The 26,576-nt window shown below is 39.6% G+C and overlaps 2 protein-coding genes across 6 annotated transcripts in view; one reads left to right on the top strand and one right to left on the bottom strand.

Moving 5' to 3' along the window:
• Nucleotides 1–5,777, top strand: part of LOC131592681 (synaptonemal complex protein 3-like) — an 8,790-nt gene extending 3,013 nt beyond the window's left edge. For 2 of the 3 annotated variants that reach the window (XM_058864360.1, XM_058864361.1), the window contains 6 exons: nt 345–379; nt 2,138–2,255; nt 3,183–3,282; nt 4,018–4,116; nt 5,288–5,392; nt 5,532–5,777. In XM_058864360.1, coding sequence (XP_058720343.1) covers nt 345–379; nt 2,138–2,255; nt 3,183–3,282; nt 4,018–4,116; nt 5,288–5,392; nt 5,532–5,585 — 511 coding nt within the window. In that variant the 3' untranslated portion in view covers nt 5,586–5,777. Of the gene's footprint in view, nt 1–344; nt 380–2,137; nt 2,256–3,182; nt 3,283–4,017; nt 4,117–5,287; nt 5,453–5,531 lie in introns of those variants that run through there. The other variant, XM_058864358.1, reaches the window with a different exon arrangement.
• On the bottom strand, nt 5,482–26,576 carry LOC131592680 (cholinephosphotransferase 1-like). Of its 3 annotated transcripts, none has more exons than XM_058864357.1 (9): nt 25,834–26,530; nt 17,143–17,290; nt 16,149–16,290; nt 12,660–12,744; nt 10,951–11,082; nt 10,454–10,612; nt 9,475–9,600; nt 8,877–8,987; nt 5,485–5,611 (listed from the first exon to the last, which is right to left on the bottom strand). In XM_058864357.1, exons 1-9 carry the CDS (start codon nt 26,074–26,076, stop codon nt 5,567–5,569), a joined length of 1,191 nt encoding a protein of 396 aa, XP_058720340.1. In that variant the 5' UTR covers nt 26,077–26,530; the 3' UTR covers nt 5,485–5,566. The 3 variants fall into 3 exon arrangements, 2 of the variants coding, with proteins under 2 accessions (XP_058720339.1, XP_058720340.1); XR_009280691.1 differs by having other exon boundaries at nt 5,544–5,611; nt 7,553–8,987; nt 25,834–26,570; XM_058864356.1 differs by lacking the exon at nt 8,877–8,987 and having other exon boundaries at nt 5,482–5,611; nt 25,834–26,576.

The following is a 26,576-nucleotide window of genomic DNA, read 5'->3' as shown; positions in this document are numbered from 1 at the left end:
GTGTTCCAAATAGCTTTTTTGTTTTCTTTGTTACAGAAAATTTCATTTACTGACCCTTCACTTAAGACCCTTTAAATGCCTAATAGTGCCTCTTTACTGGAGAGTGAGCTAATAGAGTTTAGCTTTTTATTATTTTTTTTTTTAAGGAAATTAGTCTGAAAAAAAAACAAACCCTCTCACAGGAGGACAAAAGGAATATAATTATTTTATCTTACGGCAGTGGCAGTTGTGTCACTGCTTAAAAGAAATAGGCATGTGAATAAAATTATTTTTAAGCATATTCAACAGGTCTTACTCTAAAGTCAGAGAATGAGCAAATAAAAATTTGAAACACTGTTTTGTAGGGGTGAAGTACAGAATATGTTGGAGAGATTTGGAGGTAAGTACATTTACATTCTAATAAATAATAAAAAAAAAAAAAGTTGCAGAGTTGAAAGTAGTTACTTACCATAAAATAACTTTCAAGACTCACATAAAATGACCAGTTTTTGTAGGATTTTTCAGCATTTCTGAATAAAGCCAGTTTTCAGGAAAAGAAAAAAAAGTTACAGCTAAGGAGAGCAAAGGGAAAGGAGGGAATAATTGCATATTAATGAGTCACAGCTTGTAAGTGTAGATAATTACAAAGGGAAAGGGAAAGATGCATGAGTACTTTGTATAATCAATTCCAATTTTAAGATGAAGTTTAAGACATAGTAAATATATTGTAGAGAAGAGAGACAATAGCAGTTGTCTTTTGGTCTCATTTAACTTTTTGTTACACTGACATAGAGGATACTGGGGGTGGCAAGACTTAAGAGAGAAATAAGGGGAATGTAAATGCTAATATAAACAACAAAACAGAACAAATAGTTCTAATTCTAGACAAGAAATTTTGTAAGTAAAGTTTCGTTGTGATACAGAATGAGAGAGCAGTCTGTACTTAGCACTTCCAGAAATCTTAGAGAACAGGGAATGGGCAGATAAGAGAATTTCAGCAGTCAGAAGGAATATGAATTTCTAGAACAGCCAGGTAACGAGGGTGAGTAATGCCAGTCATCCAGTGAAGAGAGATTTGAGTGTGTCACTTAGCAGGATTTAGTACAGTTATAATCAGATCCTCAGGTGACTTTACCTAGTTATATTAGCAGCTAAATTTTAGATAGTGACAGATTAGAGAAAAAACACTTAACTTGTAAAGAATGTACAATACCTCTCACAGAGTAAGCAAACATCAAAAAGCCATGGAAGGAAGGGAAACCATCTTAATGCCAGCATTACATACTCAATAACTGAATAATACTTTCATTATATGTAATAAAGTAAATCTGCACAGAGTCATTGCTTGCATGTCAAATTTAAGGTGAAAGAAGACCTTAAGTAACTCCTTAATCTACAAATTAGTACTTTTGGCTGTCACAAAATTATATATTTTGTATTACATGTTAGAATGGTTTTAGAGATCTGGCCATTCAGATAAGAGGAGGATTTCAATTCTAAAATGTTATGATTGCTTGTAATTTAAGACTCAAAAAAGGGGAAAAAAGGGAAGGATGGAAGGAGGGAAAATGAATGCATCAGAGATAGGATGCTGTCTGCACAAAACAGTGGGTTTGGCATTAGCAGAGGCAGATGCCTCACCAAATTAGAGAGGTTTGACAGATGTTTCCTGAAACCTACAGTGAGAAGGAAAATAAATTTACTTTTATTATTAATTTAATCTCTTTATCTATCTGTTTATTAATCTTAAGCTGTGAATTGATAAATCTCCAAATGTAAACTGAGGTGGAACAAAACACAGTAACTTGTATTAATACTTAAAATGTACTGTCTCTCTGAAGTACAAAAATAGTTCCTCATTAATTCAGTATGTTCACAGGGATAGTAACCACATGCTAACCTTAATTTATGTCTGAAATTCAAGAAATTTGCATATGATTCTGAAACAAGTATTGGTTAGGGCATGTGAGGGGCATAAGGAAGCAGCATTCACACCAGTGCCACCAGCAGGCTGAGGGACACTCACCACATCAGGACAGGAGCTTCCTGTCACTAGAACACATCTCATTTGCTTCTCCAAAGGGTAACTCATCAGCCTTTTCATACATGGCACAATGTATCCAGTATGCCTAATTTCTAAATTTTCTTTGACTTTCAGCTGACATTAACAAGGCTCTCCTAGCTAAGAGGAAACGATTAGAGATGTATACAAAAGCCTCACTCAAAACCAGTAACCAGAAGATTGAACATGTTTGGAAAACACAGCAGGAGCAAAGGTGACCTTTACTCTTGGTTTTCAAGCCTGTGGAACTAGATTCCCTTCTGGGTCACAGGATGGATAGTTGGTCCGTCGCCTTGCAATAGCAAGTACTGTATCTAATATTAAATATCTGCTCAGGGTCTCTGCTGCCTCCCATTGTGTCCACTTTGTTAATCTGACAGTAATAGTTAAGCACCTTCTCTCTTGAACAGACAAATTTAAGATTTGGAACTCTTGAGAGCAAGGCACATTAAAAAGTGGGGCTTACTTTTGTCATTATGGAAAGTGACCTTTGATATTATTTATGTATTTTAAAACAATGCGGGTTTTTCCCACTTTGGAATTTTCTATTTCTACTTAAAAACTGAATAATGTTCAGTAAAACTTTAATACCATTTTGGTTAAGAAAGTAAATAATTTTCACCTTGCTTAACATTCCTCTCACCTCTTAAGGCATATTTAATTACTACATCTGATACCAGATGTAGAGAGAAGTGAAAAAGGAGACAGCTAAAAATGAAAAGTCAGCAATACCTGCAAGTGTCTTGGTGTTGTTCTACATTTATTTGTATTTGAAACTTGTGTGGACAAAATTCTAAGAAATAAGCTTATCAGTTTTGCATTATAAACTCCTTGTGTTAAAGCAAGCATCTATAATTAGGTTAGAAAAACATGGTAAATCTCAGAAGACCTAACACTGTTAGGAAGAAGAGTTGTTACAAATTCTTTTTAACTAGTATTTTATGGGAGTCTATAGATACATTCCACATCCACCCTGTGTGTATGTGTTCAGTTTTTCAAAACATACAGTATTCAAATGGTTTCAGATGTCAAAATAGCCTATTTCTTTATCTATGCCAGCTTTTATTCTATTCCACATTTATGTTGAACCTTGTAATTCCCTGTAGCATTTGTCATACTTACAGATAGTGTCTGTTTGTAGGCAGAAGCTGAATCATGAGTTCTCCCAGCAGTTTATGACCTTATTTCAGCAATGGGATGTAGATGTGCAAAAGGCAGAGGAACAGGAAGAAAAACTAGCGGTGAGTTTCCAGAATGATGTTTCACTGTATTTTCCACAAGGAGGGAATATTGTTTCGATACTCAAGAAATGTAAAAATGCTTTATGTAGTTTAAACATAAATATATGATTGTTTAAGTTTGGGAAGAGGGGTGCATTTATAAGCTTCACTGCAAATTTATAAACACTGTTAAGTGATGTCCTAGGCCAGCATATGGCTAGAGAAAAGCACAGACTATTTAAGGAGAAGTAAGATGCACTGTTTCCATCCATCAAAATCTTTGGGTTCAGGGAATAAAGGAAAGTAGTTGTCTTTTAGTATACATTGCTTAAAAATATGCCTGTATATAATAAATTTAAGAGAATTTGATCACTGAAAGAGGATAGAAACTATACAATGGAATGTAATCATGTGCTGTTGCTGTGTTTGTACTTCCAACACATTTGCAAGTTTTGTTTTTCCCTAAGGTAGCACATTCCTCTGGGACACCCTAAGAAGCTGTGGGGCATAGCAATCCTCATGGGATTTTACAGGGATAATTCAGGTCATAAGAGACCTCAGGAGGTGACTTGGGGCTTAATCCAGTTGTCAGTCTTCCTTTAGTAAGAACCAGGGTAACTTCTCAGGCAGAGATCCACATTACAAGATTTCCAGTGATGGCAGAATTTCTGATTCTGAAAAATGACACTGGTCTGCTATCCAAGAACTCTGATTAACAACTGATGCAATTGTGTTTTTCTTTTGCTTCTGCTTCAGAATATGCTTCGTCAGCAACAAAAAGTTTTTCAACAGGCAAGAATAGTTCAAAGTCAGAGACTGAAAACCATTAAGCAACTCTACGAGCAATTCTTAAAGGTAAATCTTTTTCTTGGAAGGCAGCTGATCTTTATCATATCACTTAAAGCTGTATTAATTCAGTGTTTGAAGTTTGGTATTTCTGTAACAAAGTAACTAACATACTAGACAGGAAGCAAAACTGTTTTGAGTACAACCACACAAAAATTTTACTTTTTTAGTTAAAGGCTTTCCTCACAAGCAAAAATCTTCTATGCCTTAATCATTTTCATGACCCTTTGCTGGGCTCTATCCTGTATGTCTGTGTCTCTCTTCTACTCAGGACTCTGAACTGGACCCAGCACTCCAGATGTGGCTTCACCAGCTGCATGGCCCCCAGTATATGGGGCAAATTCAAGTCCATAAGTTTCTGACAAACCTTAATTTCAGCTCAAGTAATTTCACAGCTGGTTTTGAAATTTCAGTTATGATAAGCATGGTGTTTGGTTTGGGTTTTTTTCAAGCCTGGTAGTTGATAAAAATAAATCTGAAATGAAGCAACTCCTAGTTTAAAATAGTTAGAATTTGCTGAGTATATTAGAGAAGCATTAATAAATAACAACTGTTCCAAAATGTCAAAAATGTCTTCATCAAAGAGGAAAAACTGAACAGAAGGTCAAGTATTATTTTGATTTTTCTTCTCAAAGAAGATCAAAAGGTAGAAGTCAAGCCTCAAATAATCTTAAATAAATACAAATTAAGGAAAATGCAACTAGATACATACACAGAGGTAAATGTAATTGTATGTAAAAAGGGAAGATAATCAGGGAGTTTTATTTGGCTTATTTGGGGAGAAGTGTGCAAAGAACTGTAGTGGGGTTTATACTCCTCACTTAAAGTCCTGCAAGGTGGTCATAATATTGAATCCCTGGAATTCCTGATAGATGTCTCTTCAATCTCCTCTTGTAGAACTATTATCTTAATTGAAATGCAGAATAAGTAGCTGAGACCTCACAGAGGCTGACTGGAGGGTTCTATTTTCTTCTCAGAGTACATACTGTTTGAATAGGAATGCAGACTGGAGTATGAACTCCTGTATGTTTCCTCTGCCAAGTTTGTGACAAACTCATCAATTATCTGTGATCACTGTAAAAATTAAATTGTAGCATGAATAACGATTGGTTTGTTTGGTTGTTTTTAATTAACCCCTTGACACTGAGGAGTTCTGAATTAATATTATCCTTAACTTCAGAGCATGGAGGAGCTGGAGAAGAGCAATGAAAATCTTCTGGCTGGTGCCCAAAATGAACTTCGCAAGGAAATGGCGATGTTGCAGAAGAAAATTATGATGGACACTGTAAGTATCACATTTATGAAGTTAGTTAAATGCAAAAACAGGACATTCAATTTAACATGATATATTTGACATTAATTTAATTCAAAGGAGTCATATTGATACAGCATTTGTTCGGCATTATCTCCTTTTCTTGTGACAGCAACAGCAGGAGATGGCAACTGTTCGCAAGTCTCTTCAGTCCATGTTATTCTGATGGCTCAGTGGAGAAGCAACATGTACCTAAGTAACATGATACAAGTACAGGCATTAGAAGTATGTTGAGATTTAAATGTTTCAAGGTTCCTATTAAGCTCTTTCCTGGATTGTTCTAATCTTGTCTGTTACTGTTGTAAGAACATATCTTAGTAAATTTTTATTACTGGGGAGCAGTATGGACCCCAAACCATTCACTGTCTGTTCAGCTGATTTTTAAAAATTTCATATCCACTTGCAAGAGCATTGGACTGTTTTAAGTTGTTTCACTTTTTGTAATACCAAGTTGTAACAAGGGGAAGAATTAATGAAACATGCATTATCCAGGTTTTACATAATAACTTGAGGCCTTTAGATACATTGTACAAATAACAGCATTTCTAACAAGCTGCAGATTTTCACCGTTTCAACATTTAGTCTGCTGATATATTAGCTGTTATAAAAATTCACAGGGTATGACATAGCTCGGAATTGTTTAATGATGTGTATTATGGTAAATTAAAGTAAATTTTGTTAACTTTTTTGTTAGTCTAGACATTGAACAATCTTTGTATTAGTAAGAGATTTATGAACTACTGTAATTCATCCAGATTTTTTTTTTTTTTTTAAGTTAAATGATGAGTTTAATGTATCTGCTCAAGTAACAATAATTAAACATTATTCATTTTGGGGTCTACATTTTGTAGAACCACTGCTAGAAGAAATCTACCTCATTTATTTAGTACAGGCTATTACAAGCCTTTGAGATGGAATATTATTTTTTGCAATTCCAAATGACTAAAAATTTAGGGAAGCCTGAGTTTTAACGGTAAAGCATTTTTCTTTCATGTACCTCATTACAGTAAATAAGTACAAACTAAACCATTGGCTTAGTGTGCATGCAGTTTGTTTTTACAGAAAACACCTGAATATCTACCTTTAAAAATTAGGTAGTTGCCGACATATTTAATGCTTTGATTTAATATAAAAGTAGATAAAACAAAAACCATCCACACACCCACACACACAAAATGTGATGTTATCATAACAATGTGTTTCAAAACCATATTTTTCTTCTCAGCCTACTAGCATTTTTTTAGGTCAGAGTCAAGTCATTTGATGATGGTTCTCCAGGTCTGGAAGCCAGATTGGTGGTGGCTAACTTGCAGTAACTTCAGCTATGTGGTTGTAACGAGTACAGAACTTCTTGTTCTGCCTCTGCTCGGATTCAGGACAGGAACAAATGTGGATGTTACACTGCTACACTGAAGCGGTATGGGCCTCTCATGGGTAACCAGTAACAATGCTGATTAGTAACTACTGAGTCTCAGCCCTCTAAGGACAGTTACAGGAGTCTGTGAAATAGGTGACAGGTTCTGCTTCAGATCTTCAGCAGGTGGTTATTTGTTAGCATTACCTCCTGGTTTTGGTTTTGTTTGTTACTATTCAGTCATGGTTCTGGTTTCCCGAGTGACTTCTCCATTCATTTCCTATTATCCATATACCTCAATCATATCCTCAAAACTATTTGTACCTACTATGCCAGGACACAGTTTTCACCATTGTGGAGAACCCACTCATTTGACTCTAGAGATGTTGCCTGTGTCTTTTCATCAGGAGGTTAATTTGCTTACAGTATTCAGCCAAAGAAAAATAGACATTATCTTCCTTTCTATTTGAACATGGCCTGTGTTCAGGCTAAATTCATGTGCAGAGGCTGTGTCATTTCCAGCCTCAAACAGGAGTAGTAGGATTCATTCTGAATTGATATTAGTCATTTTGCAGTGTAGTTGTTTGGCAGTAACTCTTACAGTTATCCCTCAAAAGGTTCATTATATTCTTCTTAGGCAGGAGGCTGGTGGATGCTATTTTATTCCCTCCAAACTAGCAGACAATACACCACTTTAAAAGTTCCTTGAACACCTCAGAAAGTATTTTTGAATTAATAAGCAGGTAGGAAGATGCAGTGGTAATATTTTTAAAACAAACCATGGAATTCTTTGTTGGATAATTCAGGAAGGACTTCATTAACTTGGAAGCTCAGGTACATATCAGCAGCTGGAAGGAGTAATGCACACTTAAATTCAACATATTTTTACATAAAACATCTTCAAATAGTACCTCTTGAAAGGAGCTTAAGCTTATAGGGTTTGTGTGCAAATAATCATTTTTTCATACAGATAACAAGTTAATTCAGCTTTTCTATAATGGCAACAGCCCTCAGACATATTATGTTACCCAGTGGATAACAGTGTTCTTAAAGGAAGAGAGAAGCTGATATTGGGCCTGAGTTCCTGTTTTGGAGAGTTTTACTTTATGATTCAGTTTTGTGCTCTTTTGTTTGGATAGAGTACAGCGGTAGCTATGAGACAATAGAATCAATTGTTATATAAGTGAACACAGCTACAGCAAAAACACCACAGCGGGAAATACAGAAGGCTGGGCTGCAGTGCTGGAGCCACAGGCATTGAAGTTTATCAACTTTGTCCTTCACTTGCATAGGCTTACAGATACAAGTTAGGGTGCCTGAAGTTAGAGTCCTCTCCTTACACAGCTACTTGTAGTCTAGATGAGGATGAAGTACAATGAGACTAACTTTACTATGACCACAAAACCAGAAACTGGCCTTGAAAGAAAGTGCAAGCTAAAGTTTTATGTGGTAGCAGTATGTTATGTACTTGGATACTAGAGAATGCATGAATTCTAAAGGCACTCGTAACATACTTTGAAGTAGAAGAAATTTTCCTGAGCTGTACCTCCTTTATCTACTGCTCTGACAGCTTGTTCCTTAGAAGTACCAGGAGAGAGACTGAATGATTTTTTACCTCATGGCTGCCTCACTTTACCAGTCTTAATAACGCAGGATTGAATTCATTGGTATATCTGACAACCACTTCAGAGTAGTTCCAACAAAACTTTAGAAACTAATGCTACAAGGTTAGACAATTGGGTTAGGGAAACATGAAACTCCTCTTCGAATTCTGGAAGCACCTTGGTTTGCATCTACATTCATCAGAAGAGAAGTACAGAATTAAAGTTACCTAACAAGAAATGGCAACATTTTTAAATGTAGTATTTGTGGTCTGAAACACAGGGAAATATGTACTAGTTCAAAAGTAGAACAGCATCTGCAGAACTTTGTATCTACTAATTCTAACATCTGGTAATGTCTGAAATACAGTGAACTTTCCCATAAAATTGTTTTCTTCAGAAGCTTAATCTGTCTTCCCAAAAAACAGAGAGGCTGTGTCATTCCCCTAACTGCTTCTTCTCTTGTTCTTGACCTATTTAATCAGTCATTATGGTTTTGAACCTGCGCAGGAGCTTGATGAGATGAAATTCTGAAGACATGTATATGAAGATGAGCGGCAATCTGTAGGCATACACCACAGGCATATCTCAGCATATCAAACAAGGATATGAACTTCAAAAGAACAAAACAGAACAGGTTAAAAAAATATATTTTTTTAATTGTACCTACTATAAATATGCTATACTTTAATCAGAATTTATCCAAGTGACAAGCCTAACATACATACATCATTGTAACATACAGCTACAGAGTAGTCTAGTTTAGAATTAAAAATAAAAGCATCACAAAACCCCAACAGCACTAAACACAAAATCTGATAAAAAAAAAATAAAAATTCATCTGCAGTTCATAGAATGACTTTAAAAAACCCACATGGACTAAAGCGTGATTTCAGGAAAGCTGGATAAATTTACTTTCACATCTCTATTCCAAGGAAAGCATACCAGTCAGCTCCCAAAAACATGTTTACATGGTTTCCTAGAACTCCACAGTTATAGCAGAAATGTGAGCAAGTCAGAAATGGCAGAGCAGAATGACAGGGACAATTATAAATACATTCCTTAAAGCACAGTCCATACAAAAAGTATAAAACACTTACCAATGCTATCCACAGAACAATATATTCATCAATGAAACTGTTGAAGTACTGGTCCAAAAACAGAAGTCCTGGCCCAATAAATGCAGAATCCTGAAGAGAAATTTCACTTTTTGTCATGTGAGCCACCTGTGTTTAAAAAAAAAATAAATTAAAAATTGCATCCCTGCAAGATTGGTGTAACTACCAACAAAGAGGCATCACATCCTTGCCCAGCAATGTCCTCTTGGAAGTTGCATCTATACCCATGCATTTTAACTATCTGCAGGGGTTCCAATCTCTAGTTTTCCAGCACTGTCTTCAAACCGTAACACTGTAAGTGTATTACTGAAAACAAATTCTATCCACTTGAAATATTGTTTTCAAGTCCAGCTTGAAAATTTTGGCTTTCCCTAGCCAAAAGTTAACTAGGAAGCAGACCTTTCCTTAGGTGGCAACACTTGTTCTCACTGTTGAGTAAGAAAGCCTGTAGAATACCTATTTTCTAGTGTTTGAAAAATGTCATCCTTGGAGATAAAGAAGCACCTGGCTGAATTACTGATGATAGCAAATATGTAGTAAGGCAACTTTTTTTTAATTCATTGAGGAGTGTTTCATGTACAAGAAGCAAAGACCGAGAAGAGGAATAGAGACAGAAGAGTTTCTCTCTTCATTTTAATGATCACAGCAAATTCTTATTTCAGATAATTAAATGAGAAGTCACAGCACTGTTAGTAAGGCTTAAGAGACCACAGTTAGGATGTTAACGACAGAAAGTGCATCTCTAGGAATAACTTAAACAAAACCAGTCCATTCAACAGCAAATACATGTTTGAATCAGTGTCACATATAATCTCTCTGTGGAACCCTGAGTCTGGTTCAGATTCTTGATCACAATGAACCTGGTAACACAGAAAAGCAAACTAGGAAAACAGTGCCCCCTGATCCAGTAAGTGTTAAGCCAAAAACCAGTTTAGTTTTAGGAGGTTTGGGACTGACTTACCACCAGCTTCTGTGAGATTTTGGCATTCACAAGTCCAAATGTCAAGACATACAGGCAAGAATGTTTTTCAAACAGCTGAGTTTTAGACTTTTTATAAATTGTAATGGCCAGAGCGATAAGCAGTCCAATGTGCAGGCCTGGTGAAAGAACACTTGTTCCCTAAGATGTAAAGGGATGGAAAATTTGTCTTAAACTTCAGTCATACGGTAAAGTCCAATTTTTATACATATTGTAAATCCTGTTAAACAAAACCAAAGTTGTCCAAACTTGTCAAAATCCATTAGCATTACTCCACTACTCTTAGTACCCTTTGCAGTGACTGCTACCCATGACAGAAGAAATCCAGTAACAGTGACAGAAGGTAGATAATGAATTTTACTTTAGCCATCTAACACTCACATGCCCATCTGCTTAAATGCTTAAACAAATAAAACCCTTATGGATCATCTGAAACACAATAAATTATGGGCATAAATTTGTATTTTAGAGCAACTTACTGCTATTGTAGATCCATTCTTTCCAACCCCTCCACCAAAGATAACACGGAAGTAATTGAAGAAAGAAAGTGCTGTTCCACACAGGATGCCAATAATGGCAAAGAACTTCAGTTCTAAGCCCAGCAAAGGGACCTTAACAAAAAAAGAAACAAAACAAAAACAAAAAAAGAAAAAACAAACCACAACAAAACAAGAGAAAGATAAAAGTTAAACACACAACACCTTTTTTAAGAAGCGATTAAAGCAGCCACTTTTACCTACTGAACAAATGTTTTATTTGAACCCTCACTTTCCTGGGAGCAAGCTCAGGACAACAGTGTTTAAAATTTGTTTCCTTATTAAGAAAACAAGTATCTTTTGTAATGCTTAAACTCAACCACTGAGTATTTAAGCTCTGTTCTTGAAATTCAGCTAGATCTTACTCTGCTCCTCCTTCGTATGTTCTTCAAATATTTTCACCACATAAGCAAGAACATGACACAGAATACTGCCATCAATCACCATGATATGGAAGCAGGAAAAGGGATAGTTCCTTCTATTCCACTGGATAAAACAACACTGATCCACAGGAAACACAAACACCATCTGCCTGCTGTATGCTTTGGCATGTTATTTGTATGCTGTATCTTTGCAAATCACGAGACTATCATGAGTAGTCTCCAGATATAAATTTTAATTAAACAGTTACCTTTTGGAATCAATTGCAGTTTCAAGAAAACTTCCAAAGGCAGCAGAGGATTAAAAAAAGAAGTAATAAACAGAAACTATTTACTATATTTTTTTGAATATATAGTTTTTTGAGATACAGCATAACTACCACAGATAGTAGGGTGATAGTGAGGAAAAAATTAATCTAAGTTTAATGCAACTACTTTGTTTTCCAGCATGAAAACAAGTTTTTTGAAAATAGGAAAAAAAGCTGGGGAAAGGAAATGAAGTTTAGCTGAACATTTCTTAATTGATGAGTAAACTTTTGAACTAGTTTTCATTTCTTGGTGGTTTATATTTAGGTTAATTTCTATTGGTTATCAATAGTATGGAAAAGTAAGTCTCAGCTCTTTGCACTATAATCAATCAGAACTATACATTTCTGAATAAAGGCCCTAAAAAGGCTGAAGATCTTTTGATACTGTCCACTAAAGTGCATCTTTAAAGGTCAGAATGAAAAACAGAGATAAGGGAAAGTTTTGGGACAGAAAACAATGCTTTAAATAGAAATATTTACAGTTACATGACTGTAACATAATTCTTAAAAATCAGTACATCTGCATTGACACAAATATGGGTAACTTAACCAAAACCCCTGGCTTCATGGTTTCATTAGATCCTTTCATTTAATCCTTAAATTTTAAGATAAATTGTTTAACTGAAATGTATGCCTTACAATAAAATATACAAAACATGTAAAGCCAGGACAAGAACTATTTTCTAAAGCTTATGTGTTGAGTACTAGCTCCAGATGAGAAGTTTATATGTGGCAGATGGGGCCTTTTTTCGTCTGTGTAGCTATAAATCTGCACTGGGAGTCACACCAATAGATCTAAGTTAACTATGACATTAAAATAACCTACACTTACACAATAATCTAAAACAACATTACACAACTAGTAGGTGTTGATGGTACTTGCACAGAGTAGCTTCAAATACCACAGGAACTGTGGACACTTATCAAGAATACTCAACAGGAACTCAGCACTTAACACACTCACCTTATAGTCCCATATTGCTGCTCCTCCATAGGCAGATATCAAGAGCAGCATTGTTATGGCGATCTGAACTTCAGTTACATCAATTCTGTGGAGGGGACAAAAAAGAGATTTAGTTCCAAGACTTTTTGCTGTAAGTGCAAAGTGTGTGTGGAGCAGAGGGGGGAATAAAACCCCCAGTAACTGTTATTCAAATTATATAAATATATATAGAATATTACTTTCCTTGATGGAGAAAGCTGCTCTATATGGAGGCACACATCTCTGGCTAAGATTTACAATTAAAGCTATACTCCTTTTCTGGAGCAGGGTACATATAATTTTAAAAGGGGACTCTTTAATGAATACATTGTTAACTATTTGAGAATTCTGCACAAATTTACAGACTTGTTGATGTGTATCAAATCAAGGTTTAAGGTAAGCTCATAGTAAACGCAATCAAACATTTTCATTAAAAGCACAGCATATAAAAGCAGAGACTATAACAAGCAGGCTAGGAAAGAAGGGATTTCTTTAAGTCTCACATAATAAAAACTTGACAGATAAAGCCTGCAAAACAAGGGAGGACTGAGTCAGTGGATAGGTAAACATTTGTCATATTTCTGAGGACATATAATTGCTATCATGCTTTCCTCCATACAAGCTGTTTTAGGAAAGGTGGCCTTGTATGCCCTATGAAGTCCAGACTCCATATTTCACCTTTCTGTGTTCTCAGACAAAATAGACCACTCTTTATTGTTGTATTTAATTGATGAAACCTCCCATGAAGCCAAGACTCAAGAAAAAAATCAGTACTTTTTAAGCTTTAACAAAAATAATTAAAATTATGACCAAAAAAAGTGCATATCAAAAGTACTTTTTGTGGTACCAAAAGTTTTGAGGCAGGTACCTTATTTTCATACTAAAGTTACCAGCAAACACTGGTAATGAATGTTGAAGATGTCTTTTAGGAGTTGGAATAAATTTGCTGTTATAAGTTATTATGACCAATGTGTATTGCTACTTACTTAGCACATGACCTGTCTGCATAGGAAACTGCAGATTTTTAAAAGGAGATAGCAATCATCTCTTTGGTAATGGAAAATGTTTATCTGTACTTGATAATTTCAGTCAAAACTCTTTTCTTTCATCAGAAAGATAGTGATAAAATATGATAAATTTCATCACAATCTTGTGACTCTTAGAAGATCCAGAGTTTAAACTGCAGTTAGATGATAAGCTGAAGTCCTCATCACCTCTTAAAGCCAAGAGAATGGGGAGTCCTTTTCTTCCTAAGGTGTTGTATTCCCTCAGTTTTATTTGCTGTAGTGCTCATTGGACTGTAAGGTGAAACAGTCCAGTTTGCCAGTCCAGTGTAGGCTTTTCACTTTCTGCCCATTCCATGAAGTGGCTTGAGGTCCAATGACAGAGTGTCACAGGACAATGGGGATGGGAGTGGGCTCTTCCTTCTCTGCCAAGGATGAAGTGTTGCATCCACCCAGCCATTCCTGAACTTGCTGGTTACCTTATGCAAAAGCACTCATGTGCAAGTGTTCAGAGGCTGCATGCTGTATTATTAACACCAGGATTTCTAAAGTGCATTGCCTTTGTTGTTGCTGGTGGCGGGACAAGGCTCAGACTTGAAGTTGCACCAAAGTTTAATACTTAATTTTACAGCAGCTCAGGCTGTTGGTAGCAACAGAGCCCAAATCAAAGTCCAGACTTTACTCAAATACTGTACAATATTCCACAACCTGACAGTGTCACATTATTCAGCTCTCTGATCCTTCCTGGCCATCAGCACTAGGAACGTCTAATTTGTGATTGATTTCTAAAATTGAGTGCTGCTAACTGAGAAATAGCATCAGTGAAAACTTCCATCCATCTTATTATGTACTATCATATTTAGAGAACTATACTATATAGCCTTCTTCACACTTCTATGTTTAAGAGAAACAAAATTGGGAGCCTTGAAAAAAACTGTGACCTCTTTTCACTGGACAGAAATAGGTTATCTTGTGGAAAAGTGTCTGTTTAACTTTAACCAATAACCATGGAACACCAGACCATTCTGAGCTGTTTGTACTATGCACTATCATTATGTCAAAGTAGAAGTCACCAAGTTTTTAACAAAATCTTTATGTGGTAAAGTGCCTTCCCAATGTGGGGAAATCATTCTCATGCTTTTTGCAAGAATAAAAGGTATAGAAAAGCAGTCATGCCTGCAAAAGACCAGAACTCATGGCCTAGTCCACCTCCCTTCAGAGCAGCCCACTGTCATGGAGAGAAACTATCCTATTTCAGCCATCACTGTAAAACATCTATTTTTGTTTAAAGCACAAGATGTCCTTTAAAAACAATAGGATGTGCAGGCAAGCAGAAGAATTACTGTTTGTGTGGTAAAATGCATTACCAGCAAATAAAAATGAGCTCTTATCAACATCACAGAGCCAGCTCCATTTGATGCAGTGTGCAGGGATAGCTGGTCACCAGCCTGTGTGCCTGCTGATTTGCTAAAGCACTTTTTGCAGGGCAGAGCTAAGTAGGACCATGAAGAGGTGATTTAGCAAGTGACTGGGATTAGCAGAAGGACAGCCTTCATGTATCACTTATTTTCAGTTCTGCTGCCAGACAAGTCTCAGATCTTTTCCTCTTTTCAGAAGTAATTATACTAAAGTGAAGCTCAGCTCATTGCTTAAAACCGGTGAAAGGCCATGGCCAGGCACTACCACAGCTATAGGAGGGTGCATCAATCCCCACACTATTAGCAGTTGAACTGAAATTATTGTCTTCTACATGAATGTCATGACTTCTGCTCCTATGCTGCAGTGAAACAGATAAAAATTCTATCAAGTCATGAACAGCAGTCTCTGTAACTGACCTAACACAAAACCTAAAGAACATCAAAGCAAATATGAGCCAGATTAAAAAAAGGCCCTCAAATAAATGTGGAGTAATTCTTCAAGCATTGCCATAGACCTGTGGAACTCTTTGAGGATGGAGTGGGTGTGGAGAGTTCATTCCAAGGAAGACTGAAGATGTCTTTGAAAGGGAAACCCATTGGCAGGGGAATTTCTCTAAAATGCGTACGATTTAGAGTCCCCTGGGGCTGAAATGGTTCTGTGGCAGTAAGATTACAAAGGGAGGTACCCAGATGCTTGCTCTTTCCTTACTCCTACACAGGGCACTTGTCTGCAATGTAAACAAGAGCTCTCTGCCCCGAGCCTGCACGGTGCTAGTATGGGTTCTGACAACAAATATGCAGACAAAAGAGCCAAATGCATGCAAACAAAATATACAGAGCTAAAATCAGCTGCTAAAAGAACAAGTCCTTGGTATTATGCAGAGTTTCAAGTTCTCGTCAGGTAAAACACTAGTCTGCTAGATTGAAAGGGAGGTGAGAAAGAAGGTGAGAGGAAGAGAAAGCAGGGAATAAACCAAGAAGAAACTGAAATCAAGAAGCTAGCAGTCTCAGATGTTAAGTCATATATACTTCTAAAGATACCTACTTACTTTCCAAACCTTAGCATGCCTGATACATATGTCTGCCAGTGAGCAGAATAGAACATGAACAGTCCCACAAAACAACAGAAAAACAACCAGTCAGGATTTGTTCCTAGTCGGATTGCTATGCAGGATCCAAGGACAACAAATACTGAAAAGCAGAAATGAACATGTTAGTCATATACCCTCTTTGCTTGAAGTTAAGAGAAATTAAAAAAATAAATTAGAAAAACACAGGACATTTTACATCACTCTAAAAAAGTAATGCTATGACTGACTTTACTGAATAGTTGACCCTCAGGGGGAATCCTAGCAGGAGAGACCAAAACACAGCCCTCCTTTTCTGCCAAGGCAGGGCCCTGCCCTCTATCCTACAGTGGTTGTTCTCTCTCCTTCTGGCCTTGTCATCTCATGTTCTTTACAACACCGACAACTTCTGCCAAAGGGCCAAGCTTAGGGAGACAGGCAGCTGCTCTTCTCTGGGAAGTGAGACATAAAGAATATACCTGTTCTTAACAACTGTTTCAGCTATTGAGCTTTACAGAAGAACTACAGGCATTGGCACGAATAGCAGCTCAGTTATGGAAAGTGAAACTGAGCAAGGCTTACTTTTTAAGGACTCACAACTTTTTTAAAACTATTTCTTCTAAGGAATATAAATTACCCTTCTCCTAAGTGCCAGGCTGGATTGCCCTATTACCAAACCTATTTTGGCACCTTACTGTGAAAGTAGATTATGTGAAGACACACAGTTAAGTAAGAGCACAATACATCTTACCCAACATCTGCCAAAGGAACTTCTAAAATACCCCAAATTACTGGCCAGGGATTCAAAGGTCAGGAGATGGTGAAGTTATCCTAGAAGACCCTGTTCCAAGAAGGGGTTTGGACTGGATTATCTCCAGAGGTCCTTTTTAACTTCAACAATTCTGTGATTAATCAGCTGGTCCAGAAAACAGGTAACTTTTATAAACTAGGATGGGTGACAGTAAGTTAAGGCTACCTGTGGAAATAGAGTCGCAACCATGATCAAAGAGTTCTCCAAGAGGAGAACTACTGTTTGTTCTTCTGGCTTGCTTCCCATCAATGGCATCCAAAGACTGGTAGATAAAAAGTCCTAGAGCACCCAGGATGTATGCCCAAAAAGGTGCCTGAAAGAGATTCACATAAAAGGTCACCACATAGTTCCCAATTTCTTAGGTGATAATCTGTTTCATTAAAGGTAAAATAATGTTCACTACAAAACTGTACTATACTGTGCTATTTGTTACTTAATTAATGGGCAAACCAAACACTAATTTCCACATGGATTGTAATAACTACTGTAATGAACTATTCCAGATACACCAGTGGAACACAGATTCTTCTATTTATTTAAACAAAACCAAACCCAAACCTTTAGCCCCTCTTCTGTGTCAACTGACTTTATTTTCTACCTTAAACCCACAGTATTTCTGTAATTATTTGCACTCTTTGTGCTGAAAAATGTTATAAAAATAAAAATAATCTTTAAAAAGAAAGTAGTGTCAATGCACTTACTAAAGCTTCCAGCAGTTTGTGTGACAAACTTAGATGACCTAGATGATTTGCTCCTATGTATAACATACAGATATTAAAAAACCCACTAAGTTTTTTTACCAAATAAAGACATCAGCCTTTAGGGAAAGATATTTTTTCCAACACACAAAAATTGACTACATAGGCACTTTGGACAGGGCTTAAAAAACTTAAGTAACTCACTAAATATAAAGGAGAAACTATCTATGTAATATACATCATCATTTTTAAACCAAGTTGTTACATTAGCACCACTTTTCAGTTCAAAGGAACTGTTCTGCAGTCATTCCTTTCAAAAGCAGTATTTTCATATGCAGTCAGTCTGGCTTTGTCTAGGAATTAGGTTTTGTTAAAAATTATTTAAAACACCTTTGGAACAAAGCACAGGCAACATTTTTGCCTCATGTAGTTTTCAGAGGTACCCTTAGCATTCAGAAGTGCTGTTCATGAAAACAAAGTCAGGTAAAAATGCTGGAAATGCAACTTGCAGGTTAAACAAGCAAAACACCCACAAGCAGTCACAAAGCTGAATCCTTTCCCACTCCGCTCACTGCTCAGGGACAGCTGCTGTGGTACTACTACACCTCTGCAACTCCTCTCCTGGAGCACAAATTGACCAACATGCGTCCATGTATTTCCTAAGACCAGTAAAGGCTATTAAGCAGATTAGACAAGAGATCAGATCTCAGTGTGCTGAGATTTGTTCACACTCAACTAAACTCAGTGTCACTGCTGGGGAAGAAGGGAAAAGGCAGCCATCCTTCAGTTCAAAGGCAGCAGTAAGAATGCAGATGAGGTGCAGCTGCTCCTCCAGACAGTCTGATGTCTCATCATCATTACACTCATTGTCTTGAGGTAGAAAGAAGTTATACCTCCAGTTAGACTGGTCACAAAACACACTAAGTAGCAACATGCTTAAGGAAAGTACAGTTCTGTTATTTAAGAGTTCCTCATGTATTTCAGGCTGGCTGATACATTGTTATCAAAGTCAAATGGCTGGCTGCTTCACCCAGCTTTGAAGGAAAAGACAGGCAAAGAATCAGGAAATCACTTTAGGTGCAAGCTCTGGATTTGTATGCAAATGAAAATCTAGAAACCTTGAAACATTCTTCAAAACCAGCAAGGCTGTCTCCTCCCTTAATCCAAGGAAACCAAGAAAAATTGTTATCACGGATCATGTAGGAAGCCTTAAGCAGGTGAAAGAGGATGAGGAGATATTCTTATTCCAATGGACATTTAATATACTAGTATTTGGTAACTCCTGCAAAGATCACACTATAGAAATCCAGGTCAAGTGATGACAGCAATACATGCTGGATGCTTACTGATGGAATTAGTTGAGTTTCCTAGGTTTCTTCTCCCTTTTAGTCTAGTTACACAAAGGAATCTTGTCTTGGGGGATGTGGTTAAACTAGGGAGGGAATTTTTAGCCACCTTTTGAAAAAGTTCCACTCCTCTAATGAAGGGGAAAGGATAGAGCCTGTGGAGAACAGGAGGTGCCTGTGGCTACCTCAGGACTGGGGATCACCAAAAGCCCCAAGGAGGCACAGAGATCTCAAGGGTCTCTCACAGCACAAGCTCACTCGGTCTCACATTGTGCAGGGGAACTGTGGCTACCTCCACTTGCCCTTCAAAAACAGAGGGCTGTCAGCCATTACTCGGGTACTTCAGAACATAAAAGCACAGCTAGGACTTTGTTGAAGCTGAGATAATTTTAGTTGTGATAGAATCCACGTACTAAAGTTACTACAGTACATACATTGGCTTTCAGAATAACTCTGTTACATGGAGAATGACAGAGAATCTCAAACAGGGCAGGTCCAGACCTACGAGAAGAAAGGCCTGAGAAATCACCTGTTTCACTGCTGTCTTTCAAAAGAGTATTTGAAAGACATTGCCATTTTATCACCGATATTTCTGTGAAGTGCCATAAAGGTCATCTGCAGTGTTTTGTGAGGTGTCCTTACAGCGACATACTTCTATTAAGACAAAATAGCTTGAGATCTACATTTAGCTTCTTGCAAAGCAAGGATAACGCCATATACACAAAAATAAACAAATACATCAGCTTTATCTCAGACTTCTCCTAATAGGTCTCTTTGACAAAACAGTAGTGTTTTTCCAGTTGCAAGTTATGGTACAGGTATGATCATTCAGGCTGATCCAAGTCTGTTTGCATTAGCTCTGACTGGGAAAAATCAAAGCAACAGTCCCTCCAGATTCCAGAACTAAAGCACTCTGTCTGCCCCTTGCTGATCTGGCTGAAGGGTGAGCATTTTCATCTTCCCAGTTGGGATCATCTGTATCCATTAGCACCTGTAGCAGATGTATTGGTATCTCCCACAGTTAAAGAGAAAGGAAAAAGATCCTAGTAAGAAAAGAATATGTCAGAGAGCTTAGAAGTGCTATCTGGAACATTTCATCCCTAGGCCGTCAGTTCAAATCTAACCCAAAGTGGTAAGAACCAAAATTCAGTTCAACTATCATTCAGCAGATTAACGAATGCTCTAATGTTTTAATCAATAAAACACAGTTTTCCAAATCACCAAAGGTTCCAAATAACCATGGATTTTCTCTGCTATCCACCCTCCCATACAGCTCCTGCTGCTATCTCCTTTGCCTTCTCACATCCCTGGCTGTCCATTCAGGGATGTCCCCTGATGGCTTCCCACACTGGACCCAAGTGGTTTTCAAATTAGGGAAGTGGGAGCATCTGAGAATGCTGACATGGCTGAGCAGAAATAATTAAGGTCAGGAGGCTTCCAATAATTATCAGCTTTTCACTGATGAGGTGTTTATTTTCTCTGCCCAAAGTCATATCCTGCCCAAGCAAATGTATTATTTGGCCAGACCAAGGTGCTGTTCCCAGGGAACTAGAAGAGAAAAAAAACCTGAGGGGGAGAAGGCAGGGAGGGAGAGGGGGATGCTTCTCTGCTTCAATTCAAAGGGATGTCTGAAGATACTACAGCCTCAGAATCCTGTAACACACGAATTCGATACAGCAGAATTGGTCATTTATTGACCCAGAGCATGTCAAAACAAAGCCATGTACATGTAGTGTTTGACAGGTATGTGTGACACGCCTGTCCTTCAGGAAAAAATGGGGGCTGAACAGCAGGCATTCTTCTGCTCCCATGATTTCACCCCACAAAAGAGCATGGACAGCTGCAAAAGACTACATGTGTCAGGGAAACATCTTAGAACTTGTTTCAAGCACAGCTCTCAAGTCCAAAGAATTCAACAGGCCAAGCTTTTGCAGTATTTAAAGATTCAGTTCCTTAATTACTCATCACGTTTAGCCATAATCTCACTTCCTCAATCCACACCTAACAGTGTTGCCCTAGTTTACACAGTCCCTCTGGATCACATCCAGAATAGAGGGAGACATTTTGACTGGGCTTTCACCTTCTCTAAAACCCTAAACATGGATCATTTCCCATGCTTCTGTTCAATGCAAAGCACTGTGCAATTGTACTAACAGCAAGATGAAGGAAGGGGCTGTTCAAACCTCAACAACACCAGGGAAGACAGCATGGATGAAAAAAAAATAAAAATAATAATCAAATAATCATACCATAGTGCAAGTGCATTTCATGCATACCAAGGATTCTGTGTTCCTTTAGGATCCTTGTCTCTCCAACAAGCCCTCTCTGAAAGAGCTGTGTCGGCATTCCTGTACCTTCTTACTTCATGTCAAATAACCTCCTTCTCCCATTCACAGCTGATCTGTTCCTCACTCATGAGTTTTGGCTGACTTTCCCACTCCACTCAGTGCTTCACATTTCTTTTCCAAGTCAGGTAATGCTTTTTCCTTCACGCTCTCTCCCCTCCACACACATTCCCTGCTCATACCAGCTGCTCCAGTTCAACTTCTTTTCTCTCTCCCACAAAGCTCAGCTATGTGCCTGCTGTCTATATAATATTGTAACTGTCGATATCTTCCCCTCATTTTGCCCTCTGGCAGGCCTCTTTCATTTTAGAGGTGGTTTGGTTGGTTGTTTGGGTTTGCTGATGTTTTTTTCAGGTCTTTTTAAAAGAGAGAGAGAAAGGCAGAGACAGCATCTCACCAATGTTTCTCTCCCTCCAAACAGCTGATAGTTGAGCCAGGTGAAGTAACCTGGACCCTTTCCTGCTTTTTGGTCTCCCTAGATGTATGGCTTTCTAAACAGCACATTTCAGCAAGGTATGACACCCTTTTATAAACTCACTACCCCATTTCTTGAACAATTCTACAGAGCTAGCCATCACAAGCCTCCCTTCCTTCCCTTCGCCCTCTGCAGGAGAACCCTGAGGCCCCTGTCCCCTTTTACTATCACTGCCCAAAAAGCAAATCCATAACCCATGCTTTTCTCTTCCTGTCTTCCTCAGTTCCCAGTTCTTTGCTTAGATCATGCTGTAAGTGCTATGACATTAATTTTCAAATAGTTATAATTCTATACAATGTAATAATTACAGTTAGTATGCACTGCTAAATTCTAAAATTCTAGCTTCTCAAACCAGTCTACAATTCTATGCCTTTATAAAAGAGGGCAGATTTATTTTTTTTTTTATGATGAGTGTCATGAAACACTGGCACAGGTCGCCCAGAGAGGTGGTGGTGGTTGATGCCCCATCCCTAGAAACATTTAAGGTCAGAACTCTGAGAAACCAATTCTAGCTGAAGATGTCCCTGTTGATGGCAGAGAGGCTGGACAGGATGGCCTTTAAAGGTCTCTTCCATCCAGCTATTCTGTGATTTTAGAGAGACCTGTGGCTGATCTTGAGGATTACCAAAGCTAGACCTCTCCACAAGCAACCATGAAAGGAGAGGATCAAAATTTCCTTTCCCTCTTTAAAAAATACAATTATGTTTAGTCAGTTTTCTTTCCAGTTTTCCCCAGAAAGGGGAAAGATATGCAAGATACCCCTGCAAAGCCTTATGAATTGACCAGCTGCTTCAGAGAAGTCTGGTGGCAATACAGCGAAACAATTCAGTGTCTTATGGTGGGGATTCAATGGAAATCCTCACCTAAAAGGTGCTCCTTTCGCACTTTAATGCACCAGATACACACTGTTCTTACTTAATATCAGCAAGAATTTTCATTCCTAAGTATTTCCTAATGAGTGTCAAAGAAAAAGAAGAAAAAAAAAGAAAAAGAAATATGAACACAACCTAGGCTGCAGTCACAGTGAAAACAATATTTCAGTGCTCCACAGAACATGAAATGTGCAGGTGGTGTCCTCTCCACCACCACACCTGTATATTGTTTTTATAGATTGCTGTCCTAAATTAGAGATTAGGAAACTGGACAAACACTCGATAAAAATGTACACACAAATCATGGTTACAACAATGCCTGGGGGGAGCAACCTGCTAATGGCTTAGCTGTAAAAAAGAGTGTGTTGAAACATGCATTTACAGGAGACAGTGGTACAAACCATGTTCCTGGTAGGCAAGGAAACATTAGTGAAGCAGACAATATTTTATAATTCCAAAACATACTGTGCTAGTCAGTAACGAACTGGCTTTTAGTAGCTACTGATCCGATGAAGATAAAAAGGATAGTGTGTAGGGAGATAATGACTCCATGTTAGGAGAACAAGAGAGCATTTTGTGGTTCGAGGCATTAATTGCACTGGGGTTGGGAATAAGCAGCATGAAATTATGGAAATCACTGCAATAGGATAAAATGGATGCTGAAAGTAGAAACAGGTTGAAAACAACTAAATCAAAAGGCAAAATCATGAGGCAGAAGGTGTGTGAGGGGAAACAGATGTGTCAGTTCCTTTCAAGTAAGTAATCCAAACAGAATGCCTTGCAAAGAAACTGCTAAACCACAGTCTTCTGGTATACTGCCAAAATAGAGGAAGGAAGATCTCCTTTCTAAGCATCTGTTAGCAGCTGCTCTCTAAGGGATTTCAACTACCAGTCTTACTTGTTTTGTATGGTTTGTACAAACATCAAGACTTCTGTGTTTTCAATAAAGGCTTAACCAATATGGCCTACTTAAGGTTGGTTAGGGAATAAAAAACAACCACATAAACCAACACAAAAAAACCCCCACCACACCAAAACCCAAACCTGCTTGTTATTTTATCCAAGTCTTCTATTCAGTGCTCCTACCTATGAGACTATAACAAGTTCTCATTTGTCCATCAGGTGATGAAGACATGTTCGTGGTGGAAAGAGGTGCTGTTGAAGTGCACTATGGTATTAGTTCAGTCCGTGGTTTCAAACATCTTTAACATTATTTTCAGCTCCACCTACACTTTTCCAGCCTACACATTCCAGGCAAAATTACAAAGTAGGTATTACAGAAGTGCATGCAGCACTTGTTAGTATTGTAAGAGTTTTAGCTTCTTCAAAAAGCCATCCAGAAACATGACCTCAATTTAGGCGGAAGACAAGCTGAGTCATTAAACAAGCCGGAGAGAGAATGATGCTTCTAAGTGATGCAGCAAGATAAAATCAGGGCTATTCTCACAGAGCAGAGGCAACAAACAAAACAACAGGATAAGTCTGGGTCCACGCTGCATATTTATAAAGGATACACTGATATCTGAACATGAAAGTATAGTCCAAACTGTAGGATCTTATAAAATCCAGCTTCCATGATTAAAAAAAAAACACAAAAATGACAACATTTAAATAAAGACATTTAAAAAAATAAATTAAAGTTTTCCTGGAAGGAATAATTCTGGATATCTGCACCACAACTTTATTTCTTTTGTACCAGAGTCCACAAGGGAAAAATAACAAGTAAAATTTACTTTCTGCTTTTAGTTTTGAATAGCAAAGAGAAAAAGCTAAAATGAGCATTCAGGCACATATCTGGCACAACTGATACTTTCATCACAAAACTAAGCTAAAGGTAGCAGTACACAGGCATTTTAATTCTGAAAGTGTGACTGGAAGCCCATCTGCAGTTTCCAACCATTCACTGTCATCTCTGTCTTCCCTTCTACTGCCTGCAATGCCTGAGTGCCTCTACCTGGTGATGTGTATCAGGGGAGCGATTAGGGTGAGACTAAACCAAAGATAATTTCGATCTGGATCAGTTTCCTGCTATGCCTACCACAAATAACTCTGCTACCACAAAAGGCAAAGCAACTAGAGAAAAAGAAATGTTTTTCTGACAAGAACACTCATCAGGGTAAAGCTATGGTATTAAAAAAGTCCCAACCAACTGCCGACCTCTGCTGTTAGAATTTAAGCCCACCAGAATACAAGAAAAACAACGGCCACCTTTCAAGGTATTTTACCCACATAAAGCAATTTCCCCCTGCTATTTCCTACCCTAACTACCATAAAGACTCTGCAATGGGAAACTTGCAACAGGCTGGGAAGTTAGATGGAGCTCCTGAAATTGACTGAGAACTGCAGGCACTGCAGTTCAAGTGAGAGCAGCACCATCCCACGTTAACAAGCCTGCTTTTCCTCCAGAAATTAAAGCAATTAAATCTTTCCCACACAAGGACGTGAACCATCTGAGCTACTGTCAGCTAACACATGCGCAGCTCTGATGCCGAGGTGGCATCAGCCGTGCCTCGTCGCCCAGCCCTGCTCTCCTGGGCACATCCCGCACCCTCTATCATGACCAGCTGCTGTTTCTACGTTCACAGCCCCTGTGTGACAGCCACACTCCTGAGGAGGGTGCCATTCCCAGCCAGAGGTACGCACACGGAGTGCGGAATGAGCCGTGGGGGAGGCGGGGGTCCCCCGTCCCAGGTGAGCCCGGCTGTGCCCTTCGCACCACGGCGTGCAGTGCAGGCCAAGTGCCCAGCACACCAAAGCCCCGGGCCCGCGGGGCCCTCTGGGCAGCGAAGGGCCGCAGCTCGTCCGCTGAACCTCGTCCTTTCACATGATCCCTACAGCATTTTGGCATTCCAACCTTAACACCCGTCTGCAGCCTGACCCCTGCTGCCCCAAAGGGCGAGCCGCGCGTCACCGCCCCCCTGGTTTCTCAGGACAAGCCCGCAGCGCTGTCAAGGGATGGGTCACTCAGCGTGTCGCTGCGGCGGAGCCCGAAGTGACAGGGCAGCGCTCCGGCGGCGGGCGCGGCCCCCCCGGCTCCGGGCACCGTCAGGAGGCACCGGCGGGGCCGAGCCGAGGCCCCCGCGCCCGGCTCAGCGCGGCTCCGGCCGTGTCGGGCGGTACCTGCTCGGTGGCGCTGGGGCAGCAGGCGATGAGCGGCAGCACCGTCAGGCAGTTCAGCAGGAGGCCGCCCATGGTGATGGCGTTGGGCGCCAGCCCCCGCGGGACCTGCTCCACCAGCCAGCCCCAGTAGGGCTGCAGCCACGGCTCCAGCAGCGAGTGCCCGGCCGCGCTGTAGCGGTGCTCCTCCAGGCGCTTCAGCTGCGCCGGGCTGAGGGGCGCGGGCAGCGCCCAGGACACGACCATGCCCGCACCACCGGGACGGACAGCACCGGGGTCAAGGAGCCGCCGCCGCCGCTCGGGGCGGGGCTGAGCCGAGCCGGGGGCAGCGGCGGAAGAGGCCGACGCCCAACAGCGGCTTGGGCGGAGGGGAACGGCCGCCCCTGCCTCGGCCAACGCGCGGCGAACGCCCTCGGCCCCGAGCCGGCTTTGGCTCCTTCGCCCCGAATACACGACACCCTCACGGCCCCAGCCCCTTAGCGGGCACGGCTCCTCCGGCCCCGCCTCGCCGTGAGGGGTTGGGGGTGTCCTGGTTGGGGAAGCCCTCGGTCGTGGCAGGGGTGAGCCCGGCAGGGCCCGTCCCGCCGCCTCCGCAGGCCGCGGGCGGTCGGGGCCGGGGCTGGCCCGGGGAGCTGCGGCCGAGCGCACCTCTCGTCTCCGCGGGGTGAGTGAGTGCCGCTCGCAGCCGGGATTTGCCGTGTTCGGCTGATTTCCCTATCGCAAGTTTTATCACGCAGATAGTGGCC

This window comes from Poecile atricapillus, chromosome Z (assembly GCF_030490865.1).
Source record: "Poecile atricapillus isolate bPoeAtr1 chromosome Z, bPoeAtr1.hap1, whole genome shotgun sequence".
In the NCBI taxonomy this organism is placed as follows: domain Eukaryota; kingdom Metazoa; phylum Chordata; class Aves; order Passeriformes; family Paridae; genus Poecile; species Poecile atricapillus.
This window is presented reverse-complemented; position numbering and strand designations above follow the sequence as displayed.